This window comes from Pygocentrus nattereri, chromosome 10 (genome assembly GCF_015220715.1).
Source record: "Pygocentrus nattereri isolate fPygNat1 chromosome 10, fPygNat1.pri, whole genome shotgun sequence".
Taxonomy (NCBI): Eukaryota; Metazoa; Chordata; class Actinopteri; order Characiformes; family Serrasalmidae; genus Pygocentrus; species Pygocentrus nattereri.
This window is the reverse complement of record NC_051220.1, coordinates 19,034,412-19,061,772: the sequence shown is the minus strand read 5'-3', so window position 1 is coordinate 19,061,772 and position 27,361 is coordinate 19,034,412. Positions and strand designations below refer to the sequence as shown.

Below are 27,361 nucleotides of genomic sequence, written 5' to 3'. Positions count from 1 at the left end.
AATTATATAAAATTATAATGCCATCCACATTACCAACTGAGATAAGAAATTTATTTTAAGTTGAAGATTACTAATAAATTTGCAAATTAACAAGTGTTTTTTTGGGTTGACTTTTTAGGCCCCCACCAAGGCTACCACAGTCTCTATATGAGCGCTGACATAAGTTCCCCATGAGATGAGGACAAATTCCACCAGCGAATGAACACATTAATTTGCACTATGAAAACTCTATTGGACCCACTGGTCACCCCTGCGGAACTCCTTAGAGTGTCTCTGAATCTCAGAGAGAAGGAAACTGAGCCTCGGTGCTGTGCCTCAGAAAAGGTGCTCAGTGTCCTCACTCAGGTACTGCAGAACTATTTAAGATGTATATTTATTGTCCGAAGAACACATGCACTGTGGTCAACACTTTTTGTATGGTAGCATTATTGTGAACTTTTTATTACTGTTTGTGTTCCTCCTTTTGTCAACATTACAGACACTTGTTGATTCCACATCACAGGAGTAAATGCTTTTATTCGTGCTTACTTTGTCTCCTAACATACTGCGGGAAATACCTGTGAAGTTGCTTAACAAAGAATTCTGAGTGGGTGCTGTGAAAAACAAAGCAAGCCTACTTAAAAGTAAGTGGAACTGGAACGTAAACACCACAAGATTTATTTAGAATATTAAAGCAAGTTGAAGGAGAATTTGAACAAATGTTACTGTGGTCCAGATCATCCGTTGATTGTTTCCAATGCATTAACCATCTGTACACTTAAAAACTCAGTTGTCATATACCCTATGTTGAGAAATCATGCGTGAACTCTAGAAATGTTTACATAAGTTAAGTTCCACAAACTTGAAGTCCACCACAGGATTACATTTTTCTTATGCTCAAACATGTTTGGAAAAATCCTTGTAGTTATGAATCTGGAGCTATGAAGCTCAAATTCTAAATAAAATTACATTTCTAGTCCTTACAGCAAGAAAAAAGGTATAAAGCTGTCACAGCTTTTGCTATATCTTTATCAACATGATTAATGCTGGGAGCAGATCTTCATAATAGACCAAGCTTGGCTCATACAAGCATAGAATCCTTTGAAAGTTTAGTCACAGCTGTAGTAAGTAGTTATATGCCCTGTATTCCCATTTAGACATGTGGTGTTTTCTGACTAAACCACTGGAAGTCTTTGCAATGTAATGTGAATATTTGCATCAGCATGCTTTAAAGACACGTAAAACATGCACATGCTGGTGCCAGATTCTGCAACACTGGGACTTCCGTTGCCCAACACATGACCCTGTTTTCCCATCATTCCCTACAGATTCACAGCTGCATTCATGACATACTATAGCACTAACCGTGTTCAGACTCAAGATCTTCAAAAGCTGAAAGACAAAGCCAACTTGGCTTTTATTTGACTGAACTATACTCCTTAAGGAAAACCGGCACATATAAAAGCCACTGTCTTGTTTTAGCCGTTGATGTAATTTTTAGTAATTTTGCTTTTAATTTTTTTCTTTTTATACTTTACCATTCTGTATGTATTGCTGACATCCTCATTACTGTTACTGTTCAGAAACGTGACACAGACTCATTGATAGTGCTGTGTTGAAATGCTTTTACTTTTCTACTTTTCTTAGTTTTTAACTTAGTTTTTCACATGCTCACATTTCACATGCTAGTAAAAGGCATATTTGCGTATTAAGGCCTGTTAAATTTCAATTTAAAACAATTGTGCAAGTTAATTTGTAGGTTTGTTTTCTATGTAAGTATCCATGGCACTTTTCTCAGCCGCTTTTTGATAGATGCCATAAAGGGAAGCCATTTCTTTGCCATCAAGATGATCTTTCCGTTTTTGTACTGATTTTTTTCCCACTATGTCTTTGCTCTTATACTACAAAGCAAAATGTTATTCATTTCCATTTTCTTTGCCAGTGAACCTGAAAGGTAACTGGGAACATGGTATCATTCAAACACATCATTATTCAAAGGCTTCAACAGAATAATAGAACAAATAAATAAACAAGGCTTTAATTTGCATCATTGGCTACTGTTTGTGTAATCTATTGTAAATTAATGCTTCACTACTGCTTCGATCATGGAAATATATTCCAAAATAAAAACAAAGGACAACAGTTTTATTACATCAAAACATTATGTGGAATATTTCTAATTGTAACCATGTATGAGCATATAAAACAATTTTTATGTTAAAAAAATGCTACAGAAAGTCAATATTAGTGTTTTTTGTTTGTTATTCTGATGTTAATGCCTTTCTAAAGAATCTTCCTGCCCTCCAACAAGCTGATGATATTCTGGAACAGAAACAGAAAAAAAATAATTCCATGATAAAATACAAAAGCACTAAAAGAGGAAACTTCTTTTTCATTGTTGATTTAAATTACCTGCCTTCCGAATGCTTTGGCCATTTCTGCTGCACCTGATCCAAACTAGAGTGGGATAAAAGAACAACCTTAGGAAACAAGGACATATAAGGGAGTAGGGAGCATAGAACTAATTTGTTTCACTTCTTGTACTTCTTTTGAGCTTAAGGCAATACACACTGCAAATGTAAGTGGTATTTTCTTTTTATACCTCATTCTTCACATGGTGGTCAGCACCACTGTCCAGCAGGAGTTCCACCAGCTCCTCATGATTGTTTAGTACAGCCAGCTAATTCAGAGAACACTGCTTTAACAAAGAGCTTCAATATATTTTCTATACTTTAAATCATATGACCTGGGAACCAGTGCTTTCAGCTGACTGTACCATGAGTGGAGTCTTTCCATCTTTGTCGCGGACGTTGACATCGGTGCCAGCACGAATGAGGTGTGAGGCCACCGCAGCATTCCCACTCAGCGCTGACACTCTCATGAGAGGAGTCCAGTGAGAGACAGAATCCCTCACATCCAGCTAAAACAAAGCATACACAACAAACACCTTACAGGAGCAATGCTGTAGCTTAGAGCAGTGCTTCCCAACTCAGATCCTGGAGTACCCCCTGCCCACCTCTCCCTCCTCCCTACACACCTGATTTGACTAAGTAGATAATTAGCAAGCCCTACTTGAGTTGAACTGGGTGTTTTAGAGCAGGAAAACACAAAAATATATGCATTGCTTGGGGCACACAGGACCAGAGGTGAGAACCTGTGGCTTAGACACAGCAAGAAAAATCCTACAATACTCAGTGTGGTTCCAAAATGAATGACTCAAGGGAAGATTCCAGCATCTTCAACCTATCTGTACTGTATGTAAGGCAGAGTAGATTACCAGGGACAATAACTTTGATGCATTTCTCTGTGCTTAGAAAAGAATAGAAGACAGATGATTTAAAACATAATAGAAACTATCAAGCACTTGCTGAATTCTGTAACTGTTCCTCTTGAATTCTTCAGTAAACAGAAAAGCCATAAATCTGCATAATTCATCCTGTGGAAGATGAAAAACGTTTTCCAAAGGGAAGAATTTATGACCAGTGTAGTAGTGTGGGTGATGTTTTTACCAGCTTGTGATCTCATATCTAAAGTAATGTTTTTTTTTTTGTGTTTTGTTTTTTTTGACTGTGATGTTCCAGTATTCGAAAACTTCATAAGCACAGCTTCAGTAAGACATTCACAGACAAAAACCTGCATTGTTAGAGTGTAGTGATTATAGCTTTAAATTCATGTTATATAGTCAAGTACTTCAAATGTTTATTTACAGAATTTCAGCATGTGTCAAAATAGGGCCATATCAATATGCATTACGAATGTCAGTGGGTTTTCTGATATTTTCTAAGTACAAGGATGTAGACATTATTCTAATCCTGAGTCCTAATATGGCTGGAAATTTAGTTTAAGATGCTGTAGATTACAAGATAAAATGAAGACAAGCTTGTATGGGATCCTCTGACCTCACAGCCATCCTGAATCATGTACGCTATAACAGGAAGGTGGCCCCCATCTGCAGCCCAGTGGAGAGGGGTGCATCCACCCTTGTCTTGAGACTGCCATGTTGCCCCAGACTTACGTAGGTACTTCACAATGTCCAAGTGTCCAGCAAAACAGGCCAACATTAGACTGTAACACACAATTTAAGACTTTTTATTAAATATTTTAGAAGGGCTTTAATGATCATTCATAAAGTGTGCATTACTGAATCGTTAAGATGCAAAAAAAAAAGATTTAGAGCTCTTTGATTCAGAATTATTCACAGCGGTGGTAACAGTAACCAGATATCTGAAGTGTCTAATGCTTCTAAGCTAAAAGCACCCTTGCAGAAAACCATTCACATGAAATGATTACGAATATGCTACTGATTTATTTAAAATTTGAAAGATTTTACTTTGCCTATTTTACTCAAATTGTTACACTGATATGATTTGTAATGAAAATCTTTCTATTAAATTAGAAAAGAATGCAAAATAGAAGCATTTTTCACAAGAATCCTTAGCCATAAAATGTTTTCATGAAGTTGATTTGCCAACTTTGATGTCAAGTTGATGTAACATGTCAAGACAAACTGCTTGAAACAAAGTGAGCCTTTTCTGTAGCCCTCAGGTAGAGGTGAGTTTCATTCCATCATTTTTAAGATTTTTAAGCTTTCACACCTTCAGCATTATGTCAGAGAATTTTATACTTTGTGTCATAAAAATGTATTTTCTAGCTTACCAGTCTTTGCCTGTGCCATTCTTTATGTGAATATCCGCACCATGTTCCACCAATTTATGCACCAACCTACAGTCCAAAATATTCATCAGTGACGGATTCTGGAAATATTTTCACTCCTAATACATGCAATACATTTCTAACACAAGAGAACTTATGTTGCTGGCAAGTGATTAAACCTCATAATGCTCATTTTACCATATTTTTCATTAACGTATTGAGAATATTTTATTGAAAAAGGAGCGCTTTTACCTGCCGAAACCTTTCTGTGCAGCTACCATGAGCGGTGTGAGGCCCATTTTGTCACAAACATTCACATTCACTGTGCTGTTGACAGTCAGGCATGTGAGAAGATTAGTGGGTCATTTTGTAAAATAGCTCCCGAAAAGTTGAATGGATTCACATTAAGACTTCAGCTCACAAGTACATTTTGTTTTGACTGCTGTCTTTTTTGACATTATCTGCATGTTTTTTTGGTTTACTGGTCAGTTTATATACCAGTATTCGTGTTTTTACCAGCCTATATTATTTAAATGTATGTGTGCCTCTGCAGTGCGACAGGACAAATTATCTCTGTATCGTCTGAATATGTAATATGTAATATCTGCTGGAACTTGCTGTGATTTTTAGCTCTCTAAGCAGAGACGATGATTTTGCCCACTCACCCAGACTGCAGCACTCGGTTCAGCTCCTCTTCATCGTTCCTGTTCACAGCCTGGTGAAGGTGTTTGCCGTTCAGCGGCTCCCCTGAGGAGTGTTATAGTGACAGGTCAATTAGCTGATATGTTTGGTTTTAGTTGGCAAACACTGAGTAACCATGGAAATGTCTTCGAGGCTGCATTGTGTGCTTGTTAGTGGTGACAGCAAGACACGAAGAGTAAAATGGGCCTGGCAGATTAAAAACATCTCTCAGATTTCTGTCAGATCAATTTGAAATTTAGATCAGGGCCAGTAATCATTAGACTTCTCAGAGTAAGTATACTGCTCTGAAGTTACACATATGATGTGAGCTGGTCTTAGATTAGTGTTCTTACACTGAGATGTTTGATATATGGGCTCGGGTCATTTTTCATAATGTTCCAGTTTAAAAAAAAAAAAAAACAATACACAAATCCAGTAATGCAATAAAGGTTTTGCTAAAGCCTTTTAATACACTTTTTTTTTTCAACTCCTTCACTTATTTTCTATTATTCTATTATGTTGCAATAGAACTACAAACAGTGCCACAGACTGCTAAACAGAGCTGCCTGTTTCCATTTTAGAGGGGCACTCTGGCTAAAAATGTAACCACTGCTACAAATGTTGAAAACATGCCTACCTGTCTCCTAAAGCGGTGCCACAGTGCCCAGTGCACAGTTTTAAAGAAAAGGAAAACCTGATGGTGCAGCTTGAAGGTGGGGGTGGGGGCATTTGGAAGAAGCCAGTTTAATTAGCCAGTTTAATTTATTAGGCTCTACATCAGTGGCTAGCCTGGGGCAGGGGGTTCCCCCACTGGTTGTATGATGTATTTGCCCAATACATGCTGGGTATTGTAGTGAGAGAACGCTGATGGACTAAGACATATATAGATGTAAAATTGTGAACCCTGTCAATCTAATGAGGCTACAGAATATTACATAACATGACAAATAACATAAATTGAAAATGGAATGTCCCTTTAAATTTTGCACACAGTAATTTCCTTCCCTTCTCTGCACATTTCAGTACTTTTCCTGTTCTAACACACCTACTTCAAGGGCTGTTTAATTAGGGCTTGTTAATGAACTGATTATACGGATCAAGTGTGTTTGATCAGGCTGGAAACCACTACAGTAACTTTACACCTGAGAATGAAACGAAGAGAGTTCAACTAAAAAAGCACAGACTCACGAGATGTGGAGATGGAGACAGCAGGGCTAAGGCAGCAATCCCCGTTTGGTCCGGTAGTCCTCAGTCTAAATTTGTACAGTGTGCTGGGCTCCAGTCCTTCAACAGTGTGATGGGTGCTGTACCCACTAGGGGCAACATAATGAACATCAAACAGGTGATAAAACAAACATCTACACAAAACATAAATAAATACACACACACAGACAGAGCAGAGCTGGGAAACATACAGTAAGAGCTTGTTTTCCTTATTTAAGGAATGAAATCTAATTTAGCTTAAGTACTCTTGAATTCCTATCATGTCCAATTTCTTTTCTAGATCATAAACCCGTGTCTATATATAATTTATATCCAGAGATAAAAAGCAAGCCAAGGAAAGAAGGAAGGAAACAGCTGGTGACGTATACATACACAGGCAGCTTCAGCCTTTTGAGCCTGTCTGCACAGCCTACACAAAAACACATTGATGTGATAGGCCTGTATAAACTGCCTAACATTAACTAAAATTTACTAAGTTAACTAATGGCAGAGACTCACACATATATGGTGCCATATGTATGTGTTTTGGGGTCCATCTCCTCCACAGCAAAGCGAGTCCAGCTTTCAGTAGGGCCACTACGGTGTTTCTCACCACTTCCCCAAATCAGCTCAATACTGTGATGACTGATGTTACCAACCATGAGGGGTTCAGAGGACTTGCAGCCTCCTCTGATTGAAACTGCAACACAGCAGAATGAGACTATGAGAGGCAGCAAAGCCGAAAGATAAATAGAAAATGCCCAAATACCTCTCTCCTCTGCACCACCCCCCACCCCACCCCCCCCCTACACACACACACACACACACACACACACACACAAATACACCCCAAAAAATAAGAAACAGGTCTGAACCAAAGATGTATTTGCAAACACAAAGACAGACTGAGAAAAGCTAGGAATCAGTTGGAAGCTACAAATCTGCATTTGATACAGTGCTTGACTGCCACCCTGTGGTAGGCTTTATCACTTACAACCACCAATAATGCAGCATGCTAGAGCCAAAATATCCCAACTCCTGTCACTGATCCCCACCAAAACACACATACACACTTACATAGACACATGATTTTATTCTTTCCCTGTCTTATCACACCTGATTCAGCTGGAGAATATGTTAATAGTTAGCCAATATGAACCAGGCATATTAAAAAAGACAAAACACATGAATAACCAGTGCAGGGGGCTTCAAGACTCAAGTTAGGACATATTAGCAGCTAAAGTCTAATATTTATGTAAAACAACAATATTCAGTACTAACAGTAATGGTATCATTATGTATTTTTAAAAGTGCATATAAGACGTATCTGTGAACATTCCAAATTAGTTATGCAATCATGTGTTAGTTTTTGAATCTTTATTAGTGATTATTTATACACATTCATAAACTATTTATTCAGCTTTTATGCGGCAGTATTTTGTAGCTTAAACATCAGTTTTATTTCTTAAAACACTGTTTGAGGTGGAGAAATAAGTGGTGCTGATGTTGAGGCAAAAAGCATTAAAAGACAAAAATCCATAACCCAAATGTTTCCTTTATCTACAAATAAAGAGCTACTTTTCCATTGATAATCATGGCATATCTATTAACAAGACAAACTATCTACTTCACTAGCATTACCAAAGCCGAGTGAAGTTGGAATTATGGCAAGAACAGTGATTCTACAAGCATAAACAGCGCCGAGCTTCACCAGACATGAGAATGTTACTTGTTAGAAAAAGCCTAGTTTTTTAGTGTTAAAATCTTCATTATCTTCATCTTTTTAACATGCTGGATCCAGCTAGTGTCATGGAAGCAAAAAGGAAACCAGGGAAGTTAAGAGGACCTTGTCCTCCAGCTCATTCTGGGGGATCCCAAGCTGCTCCCAGGCCAACGTGGAGATATCCATCCAGGGATAAAAGACATGGTCCATTGTTCCACGGCTGGGACTGAATCTGCATCGTTCCTCCTCAATCTGAGGTTTAACTGTTGGTTGGAGGCTCCTTTCCAGTACCTTGGCATAAACTTTCCCACAGAGGCTAAGCAGTATGATGCCCCAGTAATTGGCATGCACTCTTTTGCATTGAAATCTCCCAGCAAGACTATGGAGTCTGTACATGGGGCCTTTTCCAGAACCCACCCACTTGTTCCAGGAAGGCTGTATACTCAAACAGTTGTTTGGTGCATAAGCACACACAACAGTAAGAGTTTTGCTCCCTGTAATCTTCTAGTCCACCGGGACAAACTGCAACTGCACAAGGAATTTGGTCCCAGAGACACTGTGAATAGAGGAGAGCCCAAGTATATCTAGTCAGTACTGCTAACCTCATGCACAAGCTCCAGCTCTTTGCAGGATGCGAGGCCACCAGAAATTCCCAGAGGAACACTACCCCCAGACCCAGACTACCCCCCAGAGCTCCAGGGGTAGGTATCGTAATTCTCTCCCAGAAGAACTTGCAAAACATCACTTTCATTCATTTCAAAGTATAATGTAGCCTGCATACACAGCTGCTTACACGTTCTATGACAGGTGCCTTTTGAAGCAGTCCACCTAACAGGAAATGCACCCCTCTAAAATCTGGCCACATTATCATGATGTCTGTGATACTTATACAGGTGTCACATACTGGTCCCAAACATGCATTATCAAAAGACTTTCATAGTAGTATCAACAAACCTGCTGGGAAATGCACTGCTTGTCAAATCTGGTTAAATTATTGTTACACCCAGGATGTTTATACAGGTCATGCATATTGGTTCCAAATATGTTGAAAGGAGTAAGAATATTTTTCTCCAATCTATGTCCACAGACATGGCTACGTCTACATTATAACAGTTTTGTTTTGTAATGATGGATCAGTAGCTAAATTGTGTAGACTGTCTCATTTACATGTAATACGAAAAAGCTGTAACTGCTTCGATGAAGTGTTAGAAGGGGAAGACACCTGCGAGGGCTCTTATCCCACCACTTTCTGTCTTTCTGTCTCTGTCTATCTGCCTTTCTCTCTCTCGAGTCTTTTAGCTTGGTGATTTTCTTTAAACGTTACCTTAGTTAAGCCTTTGTGTGGTTTAAGTGAACATAATAATCTTTTGAGATTATTTTTCTCTATTTTTATATTTTCTTTATTGCATGTTTCCTCAGTATGTTACCCTGGAAATTTATTCTACTTTTGAAATTCAATATGTGGTTTAGTTTTTGGGACATATAACATCACATAAATTATGAATAGGTGTTTTTAATACATTTGTAAATTTATATCAACTACGCAGTGGTAAATTACAAAATTAAAGTTACAGGGGGGTGCTGTTTGTTGCACACCACGTTTTAGATGCACCCTTACTTATATCCATCCATCCATCCATCCATCCATCCATTATCTTCCGCTTCTCCGGGGTTCGGGTCACGGGGGCAGCATCCTAAGCAATGAGGCCCAGCCCTCCCTTTCCCCATCCACTTCCACTACCCTTACTTATATTTGGCCATTAAATTATATACATCTGTGGGAAATGACCACTTACTTGACAAAGTATTCTTACATTTAATGGCCAAATAAAAGAAAGGGGAAAGGTGCTGTGCCATAAACAGCTCTACCATTAGTCACTGCCATCTGTTGACATAGATCTGTTGATATAGATTGGAGAAAAATATTCTTAAGCAAAAATTCAAAATATTCAAATTAGATTATGGGAGATAATCTACATCCCTTCAACATATTTGGAACCAATATGCATGACTTGTATAAGCATCCTGGGTGTAATAATAATTTAACGAGACTTGAGAAGCAGTGCATTTCCCAGCAGGTTTGTTGATACTACTATGAAAGTTTTTTGATAATGCATGTTTGGGACCAGTATGTGACACCTGTATAAGTATCACAGACATCATGATATTTTTTCCTGACAGGTGGATTCACTTGTAAACCATCCTCTTGTAAACTTTTTTATGAATAGAACAATGAAATATATTAGTAATATACACTTTGGACCAGCATGTTTTTGCAATATATTTTCAGGGATGCAACACCAATTTAGCAAAAACTGGCATTTTCTGGCCAGTGTTCTGCTATACAAAGCCTTTCCCTGTCATTTTCTTTCTTTTGAGTCTACCATGAAATGACTTTAGCAGTTTGTATTGGCAAACAGAATGTATCCATGCAAGTTACATGGCAGCAATAAGAGTGCATCACGATTTATAATGGGTTGCATCTGTTGTTTATTCTCAGTTGTGTAGGTGGGATGACAAAAGCTCTGTAGACACTATCTGGATTTAAACATGAACAACTTTATTTCAAATTAAAGATAGTGCTAAAAGCCCTTGTTGCAGAGACCCAGAAGCCAATGTGGAATCTTTCTCTGAAGTCCGAGATGCTTCAGCTTTTTAAGGCAAAATTTACGAACACACATAACGCAAAATCCATACATTAGCACGTGACAATATCTTATGGTATGGGTTACATCTGGTTTTTGTTATTATGGCCTCAGCTTCTAGAAAGACAGAGAGGCCCAACTCTCTCCTGGGACCTGAAACTAGGGCCCCCTCGTTCAGGCTCCATTGACACACATAGAACCTTTTTCAGCCAGAGCTCCATTTAAACACATGGAGCCTTTTGATAGTACTTTCAGACAGCAAACAGCTAGATGTATATTAAAGCCCAATATCATATCAATATCATATATAGCATTTTATCAAGCCTGATACACTTCACATCTCCTGAGAGTTGTCACTACCTTTAGAGTGTAAAAAGACCCTGATCCAGACTGGTGAGAAACGTGACAAGATAAGTAGGTGAAATTCATGTATATCTTGTTGACAAATAGCAACGTACAACGTTTCCTGCATACAAGGTCAATGCAGACTGCTATGTCACAGAATGTGTAAGCAGCGGTGTGTGTAGGCTACACTATAGTTTTGACTTACTATTTACGAGCCACTGTACTTTAGAAGAACATCTGGGGGATTTCTATTCTGTAAAACAGCGATTTAATGTGTTGTTGATCAAAATGAAAGAGATGTTTTGCAAGTTCTTCAGATCGATATTTGTAAAGTAAAGGCGGATTACCTCCGCTTTCGCGCAAAAGAAAAGCGCTCCCATGCGGGGGTGGTGGGGGGTGGTGGGGGGTGGTGGGGGGTGGGGGGGGTGCATCTCGCGGCAGGGGTGCCGAATTCGGCACAACACCGGCTGAGCAGCGACTGTGCGGAGCTCGTTTCTCTGACGTAGCAACAAGCTACTTGTTAAGGAACTATAATTTCGCGGAAGGAATTGCAAACATTCAAATATAATAAATGTCCAATGCCCAATTTTTCTCACGTTATTTATAAAAGCAATAGAACACGCGAGGTCGTTTGTTATCGCTACGACATCACGGCTGGGATGATCTACGACCAAATGAGCTGCGACCAAATCACAGCTGTGAAGTTATTTTGCCATAACACGCTCCCTCTCCTGTTCTAGTGCTTAATTAACAATAGGTTTCGCTCTGTAAACTAATTTAGCATTAAAATAAGTCACCGTTTAGTTCCATGTTCAAGAAAAACGATCACACGTGACACATTCTTTGTACGTTTGGTCGTTTTGCTTCGCCAAAACCTCAAACGTGCCGTGTCTCAGGGTGACGACAGCTTCAGTTAGGCAAATTATCACTTCTGAAAAAAACAAGGAAAATTGGAAATAAACTCTACCTGGATTCATTGGAGCAGTTCAGAAAACGTGACGATAGAAACTGTAACGTTAATCTACTACCCAACCGCAGGAATGGACGCTTCACTGTGCTAAACGTGTTAAATTCTGCAGATGTTCTGGACTCACGGTCACTTCTGGCCGCTCCGTTTACCGTTGCTATGGGAACGGTCGTTCAGGGTGAGAGCACGAGCGTTTTTACTGTAGAGACTGAACGAAGCTAAATTCAGCTTCTTATCCGCCAGCTTCATTTTCGAATTTTCTCGTTCCACCTTAAATGGTCCAGCGGGATCTAATGATTTAAGGTGGGACGGAAAAATTCAAATGAGAAGCTGGCGGACGGGAAGCCAATTTCAGCCTTGTAGAAACTGCTTTCTTTATTTTCACTACAAAATAGCTTTGAAGGTCACAGGAATCTCTTCTACTGAGTTTACTAGGGGGCAGAAATGCGTGATTATAATCTCTCTCCGCTCCTCACGCCGATCTGTTCAGCTCTGTTATGATAGGATTAAGCGGCCACATGACCGCCCGCTCTGAGCGCCCCGCCTCGGCGCTGCTCGCCTCAGTCCTGCAGGAGAGCGCTGAGAGAAACTGTTGCGGTTCGAGCGCCTTTTTACTGTCGTTCTCCGTGCTGATAAAGAAAGACGCGTATATTCGTACACATGGACAGAAACATATAACCGTTGGCGAGGAAACTTCTGCGTTTTGTTTTTTTCCCCTGTTGGTCATAAAGGCGCGTCAGGTAGGCCTACTTATGGAGAAATTTGCAGACATGGATGCAAATCAGGATTTGGAGTGTGATGATCTCCTCGAGCTGAATCAGTTCGACGGGCTGCCTTTTTCATCTCGATATTACAAACTGCTTAGGGAGAGAAAAGCACTCTCGGTTTGGGGAGCCAAGTGCGAGTTCATGGACTCTATCATCAACAATCAGCTTGTCATTGTCAGTGGCACAGCTAAAACTGGACAAAGTACTCAGGTAGCTTTCCTTTCATTCCTTTGTTCCTTATTTCATTTATTTATTTACTTATTTATTTATTTCACTGCCTCAGTTAACCTATACTGGTATGAAATCAAGTCTCTTGCTTGTTTTGGAACCTGTGTAGTATCTGTTGCAATATTTCATATCTCACATGTGATGTTATTCTCACAAAACACTGTCATACACTCTTTATGTAACTGAACTCTGAATATGCATTTTAAATGTTATGACTCCCTCTTTGTCAGATCTGAGTCCACTGTCTGCTGCATCTGAGTTACAGAGTGCTGGACAGTTGCATGAGACTGCACTCAAATCTCTTGTATTTTGCCTTCCCTTATAGATCCCTCAGTGGTGTGCAGAATTTTGCCTGTCCGTGCAGTACCAGAACGGCATGGTGGTCTGCACTCAGATCCACCGACAGAGCACAGTGGAGCTGGCCCTGCGTGTGGCTGACGAAATGGATGTGAACATTGGTCATGAGGTGGGGTACAGTGTCCCCCTTCAGACCTGCTGCTCCACTGACACTGTGCTTAGGTACTTCACCTTATTTATGTTTTTTGCTTTGGGCATAAACATATTCCTTTCTGGTTCACTCAACTTGGACACTTCTCTGTCCAACAGAACACTTTTCCCTCCTTTATTCCGAGGTACACCCCTCCCCCCTGCACACACGTCCTTTCACAGACGCCTGTCTCACTAAAAAAAGTTAACAAAAGGCTTGGGGGCCTAGTTTTGGGGTCCCCTTCAGCAGCTGCCCTGCACCCACACTGCCCATATGCTCTTTAGAGCAGCCGTAAGTCAACCTGGTAGACAAAGACAAGGGATGTAGTGATTTGAACAGCTGAGAGGAACAGACTTAATGAAAACACTGACCTCAATAATTATCTTTGTAAATTACCATCAGAGAATTGCTGTCTGCCTCCATTAAGCTAATAGCGATGCTAAGTGTTTGGAGGGCCAGTAAGATACTTTGATTTAGCAGTGATTATTTTTAAAAAATTGTAGCTGTTTTTTTTAACATGACATATTTTGGTGAGGTTTTTGTTCTGCTCAAACCTCTCGAAGAGTTCCAATTCAATTGGAGCCCTTCAAAAATAATAAAATTAAGAGAAAGATTGAATGACATTATTAAGGGTGGACAATATTACAATATTTATAATTATTGTGATAAATCACGTTTATCATTAAAAATGACAGTGCCCCTGTTTAATTGGATTTAGTGCAGTGTCATATGTGAAACACAGAACTATTTTATAGTATTGTGTATGTGAAGCTTCTTGTCAAATTGGCTTGTAACTCACTCACTCATGTTTAGCAGAGTGAAGATTCTCCATAAGGCATTAACATTAGCTTTTGAGGCTTTATAAGAGCACTGCTTCACATCAGTGACACTGTGTCCTTGTTTGAAATGGTAGCTTATCAAAATGAATGTTTATTTGCCCTCAAAACAAGAATCAACAATAACAATTTGCTAAATCTTGTGTCTCAAGTCTAAAATCTTTCCTGTTTTATTAACACACCCTAACGTCAGACAAAAGGTGTATAATCTTTGCTTAGAATAATTATGAATGAGAAAAAGTGTGTATAAAACTTCAGCCTGCTCTGCTGTCTTTTCTTTTGCTGTTTTTGCTGTATCCCATAACTAGGATGTTAACTGTGTGTTAATGTTGATAATGATGCCTGGCAGGTACTGCACTGATGATGTGTTGCTTCGTGAGATGATGTCGGACCCTCTGCTAGAGCAGTACGGGGTGGTGGTGATTGATCAGGCTCAGGAGCGCACTGTGAGCACGGACCTCCTACTTGGCCTGCTCAAAGACGTACTCCTCTCACGGCCTGAACTTCGTCTGGTCATCATCACTGCCCCACACTCTTCCGACAAGCTACTGCGCCACTATGGAAACGTCCCCCTAATCCAGCTAGAAGCAACATGGCCATCTGAGGTGGTGTATGGCACTGAAAGAGGAGGTGTGAAGGATTATCTATGTTCCACTCTTCGACTAGCTATGGAGATCCACCAGACTCAAGAGCATGGAGACATTGTCGCATTTCTGGCTACTGAGCAAGTAAGAGGGTGTTTTCAAAACTGCCAAGAAGTGCAGAAACTGCTATCTATTCTTCTTGAGAGTATCTGTGATCTCATTTAATTATTAATGTATTCCTAAATATCTGGTATATCTGATAGTGTCTATGATGAACAACCGCATTTTAGACTGCGAACAGCAAATTTTGAAGTATTTGTAGAAAAGAACACGTTCCACAAATAGAAATTCACCAGTTAAAAGACCATGGAGGCTTCTTTTACTTGCTTGCTACAGAGCAAGTAAGATTGTTTTGAATATTACAGTTAAGGAGATATAAGGAGAAAATATACAGGCTAACAATACAGCAATATTCTTTATTTTGATAGAACTGTAACATGCATTGTTTCCTGATATGTATAAGTTCCAAAACTACAAAAGTACTTTAACTAGAGCACATTGCTAAGGATGCATTGTTTAGGATGTGACTGAGAAGGCAGATGTAACATGGTTTTATTGCTAACTATGCTTCCTACACTAGTTCATGTTAGCAGCAGTGAGAGTGAATATGTATTTCTCTGACAAACAACACCTCGTGCTCATCAGCATCCAATTAACAGGTCTGTTCGCCCATTAGCTCAACTGCAAAGTCAGTCTCCATTACTCAACCAACATGAAAATCTGTTGTTTTCCTTCAGCAGATTTTAGCCTCCTAACACCAGCACTGTCATCGAAATCGTAAACTCCATATAAACATTTTAGATCTAATGTATTCATTACTTTATTCCTGAAGGATGCCCTTTAGAAAAGGGGGTTCCCAAACTTTTGCTCCTGGCAGCCCACGCAAGCCACCAGTCTTTGCCGGCACATGAAAAGCTTTAACCAGCCCAATCATTTCAACTGAAAACATATGTAATATGTTTTCAATAATCAGTGTAACCTGTAGAATTTCACCCGAATAATCACAAAACTTCATAAACACCAAAACATCCTAAAATGTTCTATTTGTAGCCATAAATTCCATTTGATCAAAAGGAGAAACGTTTCACATGGACTTGCACTGAAAATATAAACATAACTAGATGTCATGTGGAAAGTTTTTTTAGTCTAAAGTTCCTTTCAGGTTTCTGTGGACTCATGTGAAGCAGTGCAGGCTGTTGCCTGTACCTAAATGTCATTGATATGCCTTTTGAGAATGTGGCATAGGAGTCCAAATGGTCCTGTTTCCATAGAAACTCAAGCAAACATCTTCTCATTTTCTCTATATTCCCTTTTTCCAAGGAGATTGAATGCGCTTATGCCATCTTGCGGAGGGAAGGGGCTAGTCTGGCTTCTTCATTAGGTGAGCTAGTGCCCATGTCCCTCTGTCCAGAGCAAGGAGACAGCCTACCTATGCACACTGAGGAGGACAGCAAGTGCAGGAGAGTTTTTCTCACCTGCGGCCCCACTGAAGACCTGTTCTGGGCCCTCCATAGCATTCGCTTCATCATCGATGCTGGAGTACAAAAGAGATATGTATGTAGAAATGTTCTTTGTTTCTGTATAGAATTAACACTTTAAGCCTCATCAAAAACATGGCTATTTCTGCCATCTAACCTGTTCTTCTCCATTAATAATGAGATTTCATAGTGCTGTCATCATGTTTATTTGATGTAAAGAATGGAATGTAATTAAGCTGAAATTTAATAGATTTATAGATTATTTGTCTCATAAAGTACACTTCTGAATATAAGTCACATAGCAGGTGCATTTTATCATTATTCAATAATCAATGAAAGATTGGCTCTTACCAATCCAAAGTGTGCTCTGAATGAGCTGGCACGATTGCTCAGAAAAAATCAGGCAGTTCGTATAACAATAAAGGCAGCCATGTGCATCTTTTACTCATTGAGCGAACGCATGATATCACACTGAAAGCTCTGATTCTACTCGCTAATACATTCTACTACACCAAACTATGCCAAATAGTGGGGTGCAAGGGGACTGCAAAAGTCATCCCCTTTATAAAACTGTCATGGTGGTGGGGGCGTGTTAGTGTGTGCTGCACTGGTATGAGTGGATCAGACAGAGCAGTGCCAGAGTTTTAAAAACCTCAGTGTTCACCAACCAAAAATATACAGCCAACAGCATCCTGTGACCACTGATGAAGGACTAGAGGTTGACCACCACAAATTGTGCATCAATACATGAGCAACTGTCTCTGACTTTCCATCTGCAAGGTGGCCCAACAATGTAGGAGTGTCTAATAGAGTGGACAGTGAGTGGACACAGTGTTTAAAAACTCCAGCAGCGCTGCTGTCTCTGATCCACTTGTACCACCACTTCACACACTGACACACCACCAACACATCAGTGTTACTTAAGTACTGAGAATGATGCACCACCCAAATAATACCTGCCCTGTGGTGGTCCTTACTATTGATGGATAAGGTAAAATAGGATTTGTGTAAAGATTAATGATGAAGGGCCAGTTGAAGTGCTCCAAATTGCTTGGAATAAAATCTCTTTACATTAATATTAAGAATAATGTTTTCGTTCTCTTCTGTAAAGTTACCAGTTTTTAGATATGTTTAGATATGTTTGTTTTTTTTTGGACAGCGATATGTAAAAACTGACAAGCTTATAGCTAATATGTAAATAAAAAAGAAAATAATAACAAAAAGGTAATATGCACCTTTTTTTGGTTTGTTTTTTGTTTTTATGTAACAGGTGTACAACCCTCGAATCAGAGCCAACTCCATTGTCATTCGTCCAATCAGCAAGAGCCAAGCAGAGAGCCGCAAACAGCTGGTTGAACCTACAGGTAGGTGTTGTGTTCTTAAAGTTCATATTATTCAAGGACAGTGTCAGTCCTTTCAGCTTCGGTAGCCTCTCCCCATGTCTAATCAAGATTGTGTTTGCTGTAGGGAAGTGTTTTTGTTTGTATCCGGAGGCCACACCCCTTTCTGCTGAAAGTGTTCCTCACATCCTAGAGTCTGACATCACTTCCACTGTGCTTTTCCTCAAGAGGATGGAGATTGCTGGCCTTGGCCACTGTGACTTCATCGATAGGCCAGGTGAGACACACATGCACACAGTACAGTTTAAAAGTTTGGAATTTGTTATGTTAATAGTATTCATTTTCTGTCTGATGATGACTTGTATAACAATGTAGATTTATCTCATAAACTATACACCAAAATAGGGGTGGATGGTATTGCAGAAATTAAAGACATTTACATAGGTGTCAACCCACATCATGGTTTGGCATATTAAATGAGGTTTTGTCACAGTATTGGAGATCTTTAGCTGTATAAAGCTAGGATACAGGAAATTTAGTCTAAAACACATTCCCTTTAAACTTTGGCCAATAATGCTGTCACACTCAGATATACAGATATATATATATATATATATATATATATATATATATATATATATATATGCTCAGATATACTCATTTAAGCGTTTTTTTGTTGTGCACACTGTATACAGATAAAACAAATATTGCCAATACTTACTACTTACTTAGTAACTTGCTTGTAAAAATTCTCAGTCTAATTTCAGATGTTGTAACATCCTCAGAGAACTCTGTCCTGAACACAACCTGACACTGCTCTCTCTTTTTTCTCTCTTGCTCTCTTCCACTCTCTCTCTGATGATCTTTGTGTTTAACTTTATGAGAGAGACTTTCTAGGTGTTGAACTATTAAATAAAGGAAAAGTTAAGTTTCTAATTTTGTATGAAGTAATTAGTATGATTATCAGATGAGAAATTGCTGTTGTTGCTAACATCTTAACAGTAGATGTTCTATAAAGGTATCAGTCAGTTTGTGTAGTTAGGAGGCTGTGAATATAAAGTTTACTGTCTCTAGAGGTTGATGCATACACTTAAATCAATATGTATCATGAACATTAGTCATTCCACATTGCATTAAATTCAGTTTAATAGGACTAATCATGCTCTCCGTATTAAAACATGCAGTTGGTCAGTGTTCTTTAAGCACAGACAATATCTACAGTGTGAGTGACAGTACACCATGGAATGTAATTATGTTTCTACAATATTTTTATCAAGTAATTACCCTCAGGAGTTTAATTTTATTATAACTTCATTCAATATATAAGACTTACAGCACTGTTCCTATTGAGCTTTCTTACCAACTATGGGAAAATTGAAAGTGATGTTGCACATATTACAATTATTTTATACATTCTGAAAATTATTTTTCACATTGAAAATATTGTTTTCAAATTTCTGACATCAGATGAAAGTGTAGACTTGTGAATTTGTGCATTTTATACATGAAAATAATAGTTCCAGACTTTCAAATGGTATTGTGTACATAAAACTTTATACCCTTTTTATAAAACTTTTTTCCTTTTTAAAATGTTCTCTTTTTTACCCTGTATTGGAAACAACTGCACTCTTAGCACTCTTATCAGGGTTCACCTGATTTGTATCTGAACATTATTTCTAATAAACGATAAGATCTACCTGAAGGAAAACCACTTTCAGTCTGTCAGCATGACAGGCAGTAGTCTGTAGAATATCGCAGACAGGTCACATGGTATTTACACAACTGAACACTCATGCAGCTCCTGTCTGACAAGCTTCAGTGGGAATAAGCTGCTCCCTTCCCTCGGCATGCGCTGGCCAGGGTCAGCCAGGTTCCTATTGGCCTGCAGATCAGCTACAGATGGCCTCTGTGCTTGCGCTCTGGTTGCATTAGAAGGCGGCGAGCCGTGCTTTAGCTGAGCCGACAGCACTCTAACTGGGCTCTTTGTTCCAGAGATGACCTGCTTCTGGCTGCATGCAGCTCCAGGAGCCGTCCACCAGGGCACTAGAGCAAAGCACATCATTAGCAGAAGCAAGGACAGGGGAATGCCTGTTCAGAAGGCCATGCAGTAATGATGGACAGGAGGAGATACAGGAGATGGTATTGTGAAAACGGCACAGTGGCTGAGAGCTGCAGTTAGTGCCGTGTGATGCCTGTGGACGGGAACATCTTTTGGATATGGTGTATATTTTGTTATATTTTGCTTGTCAATTTGTTTCAACAACCATGCCTTCAGGCACACTTTCCCCATGTTATGTTGTAATAAATTAGCTGCAGACTAAGACTCTGTGCCGGATTATAGGAGAACACTAAAATATCACATTTTTTATTTTAAATTTTCTGTCCCACTTACAGATCCTGAGGGTCTCATGCAGGCTTTAGAAGAACTGGATTACCTAGCAGCTCTGGATGATGATGGAAATCTGTCAGAGATTGGGATAATAATGTCTGAATTTCCTCTGGAGCCTCAGATGGCTAAGACTCTGCTGGCATCCTGCGAGTTTGACTGCGTGAATGAGGTTTTGACCATCGTTGCCATGTTAACAGGTAATTACAGCCATTGTAATTGTATCTGTAAGCTATGTCCAAACTATGGCCTATTCACCATGTAGTGCACTTTATTTGGAGTCTGTTTTGCATTGCGACAAAAACACAATGGAGAATATCCAGTGCACTCCCACAATTCACCTCAATAAGTAGTGCACAAACAATGAACACCAGCAGACACAGAATACCCAAAATGCACTGTGTCTGAAGCAAACTAAAAAAATATTTTTGAATGATATTTTTATTTTTCTATGTAGACACATTTATAGACACTGTATAGTGAAGGCGTTTTAGCATTTACTATTACTTTTGTTTCTGATTAGTTAACAGCTAAAGTAGTTCATGTTACTAACAAAGATCTTTTTGCACACACCGTGTGGGTGTAACTAGTCCGTATCCTTTTATCCTGAGATCATATGTCTTTGTAATTTATAATAGTTTTATGCAGCAGTCAGCACAACTCAAAGCTATGTTATCAAGCTACATACCTTTTTAAAGAAAGTTAGTGTTGCGATAGTCATTAACAAATGATATATTGTGTGCTTTATTCCTCTGTGTTTCTCCCTCAGCTCCAAGCTGTTTCCTGGCCCCTCCTGTGGAGTTCAAACAGGAGGCTTTGGAGCGCCATCAAAGCTTCCATCATGCTGAGGGCGACCACTTTACCCTCATTAACGTTTACAATGCCTACAAACACAGCCAGTACAGCTCATGTAAGTCAAAAAGCATAATATGAACAAGACAAAACAGTGAAAAACAGAAATATGAACAAAGCAGACATTGCATTATATTCTGTGGTCATGTCACTGTGTGTGGTGACATGGAGGCTAAACACTCACCTGGCTCAATTTTAGCATTAACATATCAATCACAGAGTTCTTAAAATTGTATGATAATACAATACATAATATGGTCACTATAATTTACAATGACTGTTTTATGCAATTTTAGTTTCCATTTCAATTGTACCTAAACCCATTCGCCACCATATACACCATTGGTCAATATAAGCAGACCACTGATCAGATATTTGGGCAGTGGACAATTCTCAGCACACAGCGCAGAAGTGACTGACATGGCAGTGACATGTTAGTGTATGTGACTCTGGTACAAGCCTTTCAAGCACATCAGCACTGCTGAGTGTTACCTTTGTATTGATGAATGGGGTTAAAGGTGGTTGATAAATCGTGCAGCAACAGATGAGCTACAGTCAGAAATTGTGTACCTACAAAGTGCACTTATGTGGTAATAAACTGGCAACTGGGTGTGCTTTAATACACAGTCTTGCTTTTTTCCAGTAAAAAAAAATATTTACATAAGCTTAAATGACTAGAGCAAATTCACCAGTCAGTGATTTTTGATTTAGTTTATAATTGGTCCTTTTTTCCCTCAGATTCCAGCATAGAGCGCTGGTGTGATGATCATTTCCTCAGTCTAACTGCTCTACAAACCGCTGATGCAGTTCAAGCAGAGCTTATTGAGATCCTGAAACGGATAGAGCTACCAGTATCCTCACCAGCTTTTGGCTCCAAGACCAACACGCTGAACATCAAGCGAGCCCTGCTGGCCGGCTTCTTCATGCAGGTATAGCCATCAGGCTCAGATCAGGCTTTCCTGGAGTTTGAAATGATCACAAGTTACTTTAATGAACTGCAGAGCGGGGAATCGGCAGCAGTGTTGGTTCAGCAATGCATGGCAGTTTATTTATGTCAGGGAAGAGTTCTGTGGCTTTGGAGGAAAGGTTACTGAGGAGTTTTCAAGTCTAAGGCAGAGATGAGATGAAGCTCAGACAAATAATAATGACGGTGAAGCTGAAGAATGCTCAAAACTGCAAGTGGGTCAAAAATAATATGAAAAGAATCGTTAGACTGAGAGAGCAACCTGGGAGATCTCGCACTCACAGTAAATCATACAGCCAGCTTGATATCCTTCAACAAAGCCATGTGTTTGACTTGGATGCTGAGTTGTTCTTTCCTCATTAACCAGTCCATATTTCTTTTTCTCAAAGTAGTGTATGGGGATTTTAAGCTCTACTCTATTGCAAGCCAATATTATTGAGCAATTGTGAGTTTCCAGCCTACCGTCTCACCCAAACCTAAAGGATTTCATCTAGCATTTAATCTGCATACCTCTAATAATTTTATAAACCATTTAGAGCTATAAATATTCATCAGTCCAAAATAACTGTATTACCAAATTTCCCTGTTGTGTAAATGTCATTGGAAATAGGCAAATAAGTGAAACAATAGCAGAAAAAGATAAATAACCAAACACCAAGAATAACAGAACAATGGAAGGGTAAGCAAGGCTAGACTAACTTAAGATAACTGCTACAGAGTAACTGAAACAGAATTTAGAAAAAGACAAACAGAAGGTCTAGCACAAAATACATAGGCAGACGCTAATGCCAGTGCACAGACAAATGTCAATGATGAAAACAAAAGTAATGCACAGGACAATGCTAATGCTGATGGATAAATAGAAACAGAATCAAACCAACCAGGATTAATAAGCAATGAAATAAAAGTAAATTAAACAGCACCAAAGACACTGACAACATGACAGGCACATGGCAGGTGCAAGGCTTCACACTTAAAGTCTGAGAGAATGGGATTAAATAGAGCCCATTAACAAGAGAAACAACAAGCCACAGGATGTCAGTATTCAGGAGAGGTGGACAGTAAGTAGTTCCTTCAGTCAGATTTGTGTATGCCACATGTGTTTTTTTTAAAGAACCCTGAATTGTACTAAAATGATTTATTCAAATGTGGTGAAATTTGAATCATTGATGCACGGAATCTTTTTCTAAAGTATGATAATCAGCCATTGTGTGCTAATTGAGATTTTCACCCCTAATAACCCACATGCTATACTTATATACCATACTTATGTATTTTTATCCATGCATTGTGATTTGTTCCTTTGTTTTTTGGCATTAAGATGCACACCACTAAATGTGAAGGCTTCGATTTGACATTATTGTCTTCTGCACTTTGTCATTCCATGTAATGTCTACTATGTGTTATTATGTGTCTGTTATGCATAGTATGTACATGACATCAGTGTTTTACTGTAGCACACAAATGTCCCCATTGAAGTGCATCTGTTTACTCGTTATTCCAGGTTGCCAGGGATATTGATGGGACAGGGAATTACTTCATGCTTACCCACAAACATGTGGCTCAGATCCACCCTCTTTCTGGCTATGGAGCCGAGCCCCCCAAGCTGAAGCTTCCGGAGTGGGTTCTTTACCATGAGCACATGCTGTCTGAAAATAACTGCATTAGAACAGTCACGGAGATTTCAGCACACGAGTAAGGCCACCTTCTGAAACTTTATGCTGGGTACATTTAGAGGAAGAACTATTTCAACAAAAGAAATAGTTCAACCTAATTTCTGTCTACCAGCCAGTTACCACAGACAGTATTTACCCTGTACTTTGAAATAAGCAAAAAACTTGTTGTCAAAGACTGCATCAGCACCTGCTATTAGCTTCTGCAGTGAATGGAATAGGACCGAATGGAAATGAATCAAAATGATTGGCTACGGTAATCAACCATAAGCTTTAGGTGGGGCAGATAGCCTGTTGAAATACACTGGTGTATTCCTTTAATAATGCAATTATCATTCTTTTGCACTGGGGTATGCTAATGCGTCTGTGTTTTTTGGGCTATAAACTCTTGGCTGTATATCTTATAAAGGTATCTATTTTTACTTTATTCCTACACTCTTAAAGCAGGTTCCACAGTGGGTTCTTTGAATCCCAGAGAAGAACTACTTTTGGCTCCCTAAAGAATCCCATTTGAAAAAAGAGATTTGTAAATGTTAAATACTTTTGAAAGCATTAAAGAACTGCCTCAAATATAAAGGTTCTATATCAATTTAAGGTTGAGGTTCTTTAAACTTAAAAGGTTTGTCGCACACACACACATCTCCATTAAAAAAGAACCATCCATTGAAAGTTTCATTGAAAGGGAATCAAAAGTGGTTCTTCTATAGAACCCTTTTTGGCACCTTTATTTTTAAGAGTGCAAACAGAAAACTTGCATGCATCAATGAAATCCAGTAGCTCAAATTTTTCTATTTGAGATCCATTTCTTCCATATGCCACCTTCTCTTTAGCTATGACATCCATGAGGTTGTCTGCAGTTGAAGTAGTTTTCCATTTCTTCACCATCAAACTCACTCAAGCATCATGTGGGATTTGGAGGGTTATTCTTCACTAGAGAGCCAAACTGAATCCATTAAGTGAGCATTCTGTGCCATCTGCAGCAGCTTATCAGGCAATGCGGTTTATACGGGGCAAATATGTAACATCCTGCCACAGCACTGTTAGAGGCAAAGAGGCTTAGGCTTGAATATCACCCTGCTTACACAGAGGCAGCTGGCTTAATGTGATGAACTAATGTTTGGAGAGAGAGGGAGAACAGGATCCACTGTGTTGTTAAAAAAGTGGGTCAAAGGGGTCTAAAATATAAGCTGGTAATATTTTGAAGCATCTCTATTGTAAAATGTGATGTGTCTCAGTGTTTTAGTGGCACTCGTTGGGGAAGGTTTGGTGTTTTATGTGTTTTACATACCAGCAGTCAGAAAATGGTCACATGTACTTCAGTCAAACACTGATGCTTAGCTGTTTTTGATGTGTTTATCCAGCCTGTTCACTCATGGGAGGAAAACCACAACAAGTGACAAGTTTGTTAAGTGAAATTCAAGCACTGTGTAAAACCCACTCTGATCTTGTGGGAGTATGTTGGGAAATAGAGAAGAAAAATCCAGCTGCTGTGGGTGTTCTGTGGGCAGCAGTGAAAAATGTGTTGGAATTCCTTTATGGAAAAAAATGTAAGTAAGACAAAGCAGGGTAAAATTTAGAAAACCTAGAAAATTCTGTTTTTCCAAAGCAAATGCTCTTTGGGCCGATGCATATACGCCACTGTTAGCATGGTGCTAATATAAAAGAGAATAGAGAAATTTTATAGGGATTCTAGTAGAAATTAGCATTCTTGAGCATCTGTCAGAATAGATTCTTAAGGGGAAAACTGAACTGACACTTTAATGTAGAATGGATTGGTGTGTTTACGTATTTTTTTTAGTGTTTATTATTAAAAATGTTTAAAATGCATTTCATTCTAGAGTGCTCAGCTGACCTCTCTGATCTGTAAAAAACAGCTGCTGTCATAACAGAAAAGTGGCTTTAGCACTAGAACATCCCCCATATATGGTTATATATTTCAGTATGTCTTGATAGTAGAACATTGATCGGTGCTTTACTTTTAAGATTTCATCATTTAAATATAACCGAGTAAATAATATTTTGGAGTTATTGAGTTGCAGCCTGAGTAGACTCTTTCAGAAGGTGGATGAGGCCCATTGCTAGTGTGTATTTCCTATTTCACCTTCATTTTTGGCTGTATCAGTAATAATTTTTCAAATTCATTTGGCACTGCTGTCTGTATTAGCTTTTTTAACTCCTCTAGTCTTAAAGACAACAACCTCACATGCCATACTTTACTAAAGCTATTTAAAGTACTGCCTCCCGTGCATCCTTCACTGCTGTCCACAGACCACCAAGTTGGAATTTTCCCAAAGTAGCTCTGAAGTCTCAGCTGGTTTGAAGTCATGCCTGAATTTCACTTAATGACCTGAGTGGCAACTTTCACATTGTGTTGAACTAATGACTAAGAACACTCTTCAGGCAACTGCATCCTTAACGCAAATAAGGGTTGACAATATCTGCAAATGGCTCGATGTCTAAAATTTTATTCTGTATTCTTTCATCATGAACAGGTTCATCCAGATGGCTCCTCAGTATTTCTTCTACAACCTGCCCCCTAGTGAGAGCAAGGAGATACTGCAGCACATCATAGATCACGGCTCTGCTACTCCATGTAAGGGCAAGAGAAAGCCCCAGACCCTAAGCAACAGCTCCAGCGAAGAGCAGTCTTATGAACGTTGCATCATACAGTAACTATGGAAAAAGTGTCATGTCATGCAGTTACCTTTACATGTCAGGCCTGTTACCAAGAAAATGTAGAGGAGTCTCTGTTAAAAGATTAAAAACATGGCTTAATTGTTACTAAGTGATGCTAATGGTACAGTGTAGGCTTGTATGGTTTAAAGGCATATTTACAGGCCTCTAGAAGCAGCATCAGTAAGATGCACTGCTGTGGGATTAAGGAACAGGGAAAATATATTTTAAACGTTTGACTACTGCTATGCAGTAGCTACGGCAGTACTGTACAGTACAGCTGTTGCAAACTATTTACTTCCTTTCTTAAAGTCTGAAACTGTCACTACTAGTTAGCCTCTGGGTATCATATGTACAGAAGCAGTAGAATGTTTTAGATTTCATGAAAAAAATGATGATAGTATTAGATGTGGGCTCATATTTTCAGGGTTTCTTGTTACTGGCATCTTTGGCATTGGTGTAAAAATAGGTTTAAATAATATATTTGTATCATGCTCTGTCAGCCGACATGTTTATGTATTTATTTGTAAGCTAATGCTATGCTAATATGTTTTTGATATTAACTTGCACCTTGGAAATAAATCAGCACATGTTAGTGTGTCGTGTCAGTCAGTGTTACTTTCATAATCCCTGAAGATGTCTGTGGAGTGCATTTCAACATGACTGGACCAGAGTTTACAGTTTGCTGTAATATAAGGAGATTCCATCCAAATCACATACAATAAGCAGAGAAGAGAACTTAATCAGAGTGGCCAACGAAAGAAGTTCCTTAGGCCTAGAAATCCTCTCCTGGGGTGTCCTGCATGGATTATTATCTCATAACAAAGCAAAACAAGA

At 39.0% G+C, this 27,361-nt stretch overlaps 3 protein-coding genes across 6 annotated transcripts in view; 2 read left to right on the top strand and 1 right to left on the bottom strand.

The window, feature by feature from the left end:
- The window catches only part of adam12 (ADAM metallopeptidase domain 12), a 185,124-nt gene extending 183,098 nt beyond the window's left edge, over nucleotides 1-2,026 (top strand). For both annotated transcript variants that reach the window (XM_017713419.2, XM_017713418.2), the window contains exon 23: nucleotides 119-2,026. In XM_017713419.2, the coding sequence (XP_017568908.1) occupies nucleotides 119-158 (40 nt within the window). In that variant the 3' untranslated portion in view covers nucleotides 159-2,026. The remainder of the gene's footprint in view (nucleotides 1-118) is intronic.
- On the bottom strand, nucleotides 1,862-12,372 carry LOC108436747 (fibronectin type 3 and ankyrin repeat domains protein 1-like). 3 transcript variants are annotated; one of them, XM_037541872.1, is made up of 11 exons: nucleotides 12,197-12,372; nucleotides 7,036-7,216; nucleotides 6,502-6,626; nucleotides 5,298-5,379; nucleotides 4,885-4,959; nucleotides 4,636-4,701; nucleotides 3,879-4,044; nucleotides 2,756-2,899; nucleotides 2,582-2,659; nucleotides 2,396-2,436; nucleotides 1,862-2,301 (listed from the first exon to the last, which is right to left on the bottom strand). In XM_037541872.1, the coding sequence occupies exons 1-11, from the start codon at nucleotides 12,204-12,206 to the stop codon at nucleotides 2,241-2,243; spliced, it is 1,029 nt and encodes a 342-aa protein (XP_037397769.1). In that variant the 5' UTR covers nucleotides 12,207-12,372; the 3' UTR covers nucleotides 1,862-2,240. The 3 variants fall into 3 exon arrangements, with proteins under 3 accessions (XP_037397769.1, XP_017568912.1, XP_037397770.1); XM_017713423.2 differs by having other exon boundaries at nucleotides 2,392-2,436; nucleotides 12,197-12,371; XM_037541873.1 differs by lacking the exon at nucleotides 12,197-12,372 and adding an exon at nucleotides 6,910-6,946 and having other exon boundaries at nucleotides 7,036-7,194.
- A 207-nt stretch (nucleotides 12,373-12,579) lies between these two features.
- On the top strand, nucleotides 12,580-27,124 carry dhx32b (DEAH (Asp-Glu-Ala-His) box polypeptide 32b). The gene is made up of 11 exons (XM_017713417.2): nucleotides 12,580-13,173; nucleotides 13,517-13,710; nucleotides 14,864-15,242; nucleotides 16,479-16,712; nucleotides 17,907-18,000; nucleotides 18,104-18,253; nucleotides 20,371-20,562; nucleotides 21,132-21,272; nucleotides 21,953-22,143; nucleotides 23,683-23,873; nucleotides 26,344-27,124. Exons 1-11 carry the CDS (start codon nucleotides 12,694-12,696, stop codon nucleotides 26,522-26,524), a joined length of 2,427 nt encoding a protein of 808 aa, XP_017568906.2. The 5' UTR covers nucleotides 12,580-12,693; the 3' UTR covers nucleotides 26,525-27,124.
- The last annotated feature ends 237 nt before the right edge of the window (nucleotides 27,125-27,361 follow it).

Excerpts from the sequence above, each read along its gene's own strand:
- LOC108436747 (XM_037541872.1), bottom strand. Across the intron at positions 4,702-4,884 it reads GCACAGAAAGGTTTCGGCAG|GTTGGTGCATAAATTGGTGG; the intron begins GTAAAAGCGCTC and ends TTTGGACTGTAG. Across the intron at positions 2,437-2,581 it reads ACCACCATGTGAAGAATGAG|TTTGGATCAGGTGCAGCAGA; the intron begins GTATAAAAAGAA and ends ATCCCACTCTAG.
- dhx32b (XM_017713417.2), top strand. The coding sequence starts at position 12,694 with ATGATAGGATTAAGCGGCCACATGACCGCCCGCTCTGAGCGCCCCGCC. Across the intron at positions 18,254-20,370 it reads TGACTTCATCGATAGGCCAG|ATCCTGAGGGTCTCATGCAG; the intron begins GTGAGACACACA and ends TCCCACTTACAG. Across the intron at positions 22,144-23,682 it reads TGGCCGGCTTCTTCATGCAG|GTTGCCAGGGATATTGATGG; the intron begins GTATAGCCATCA and ends TCGTTATTCCAG.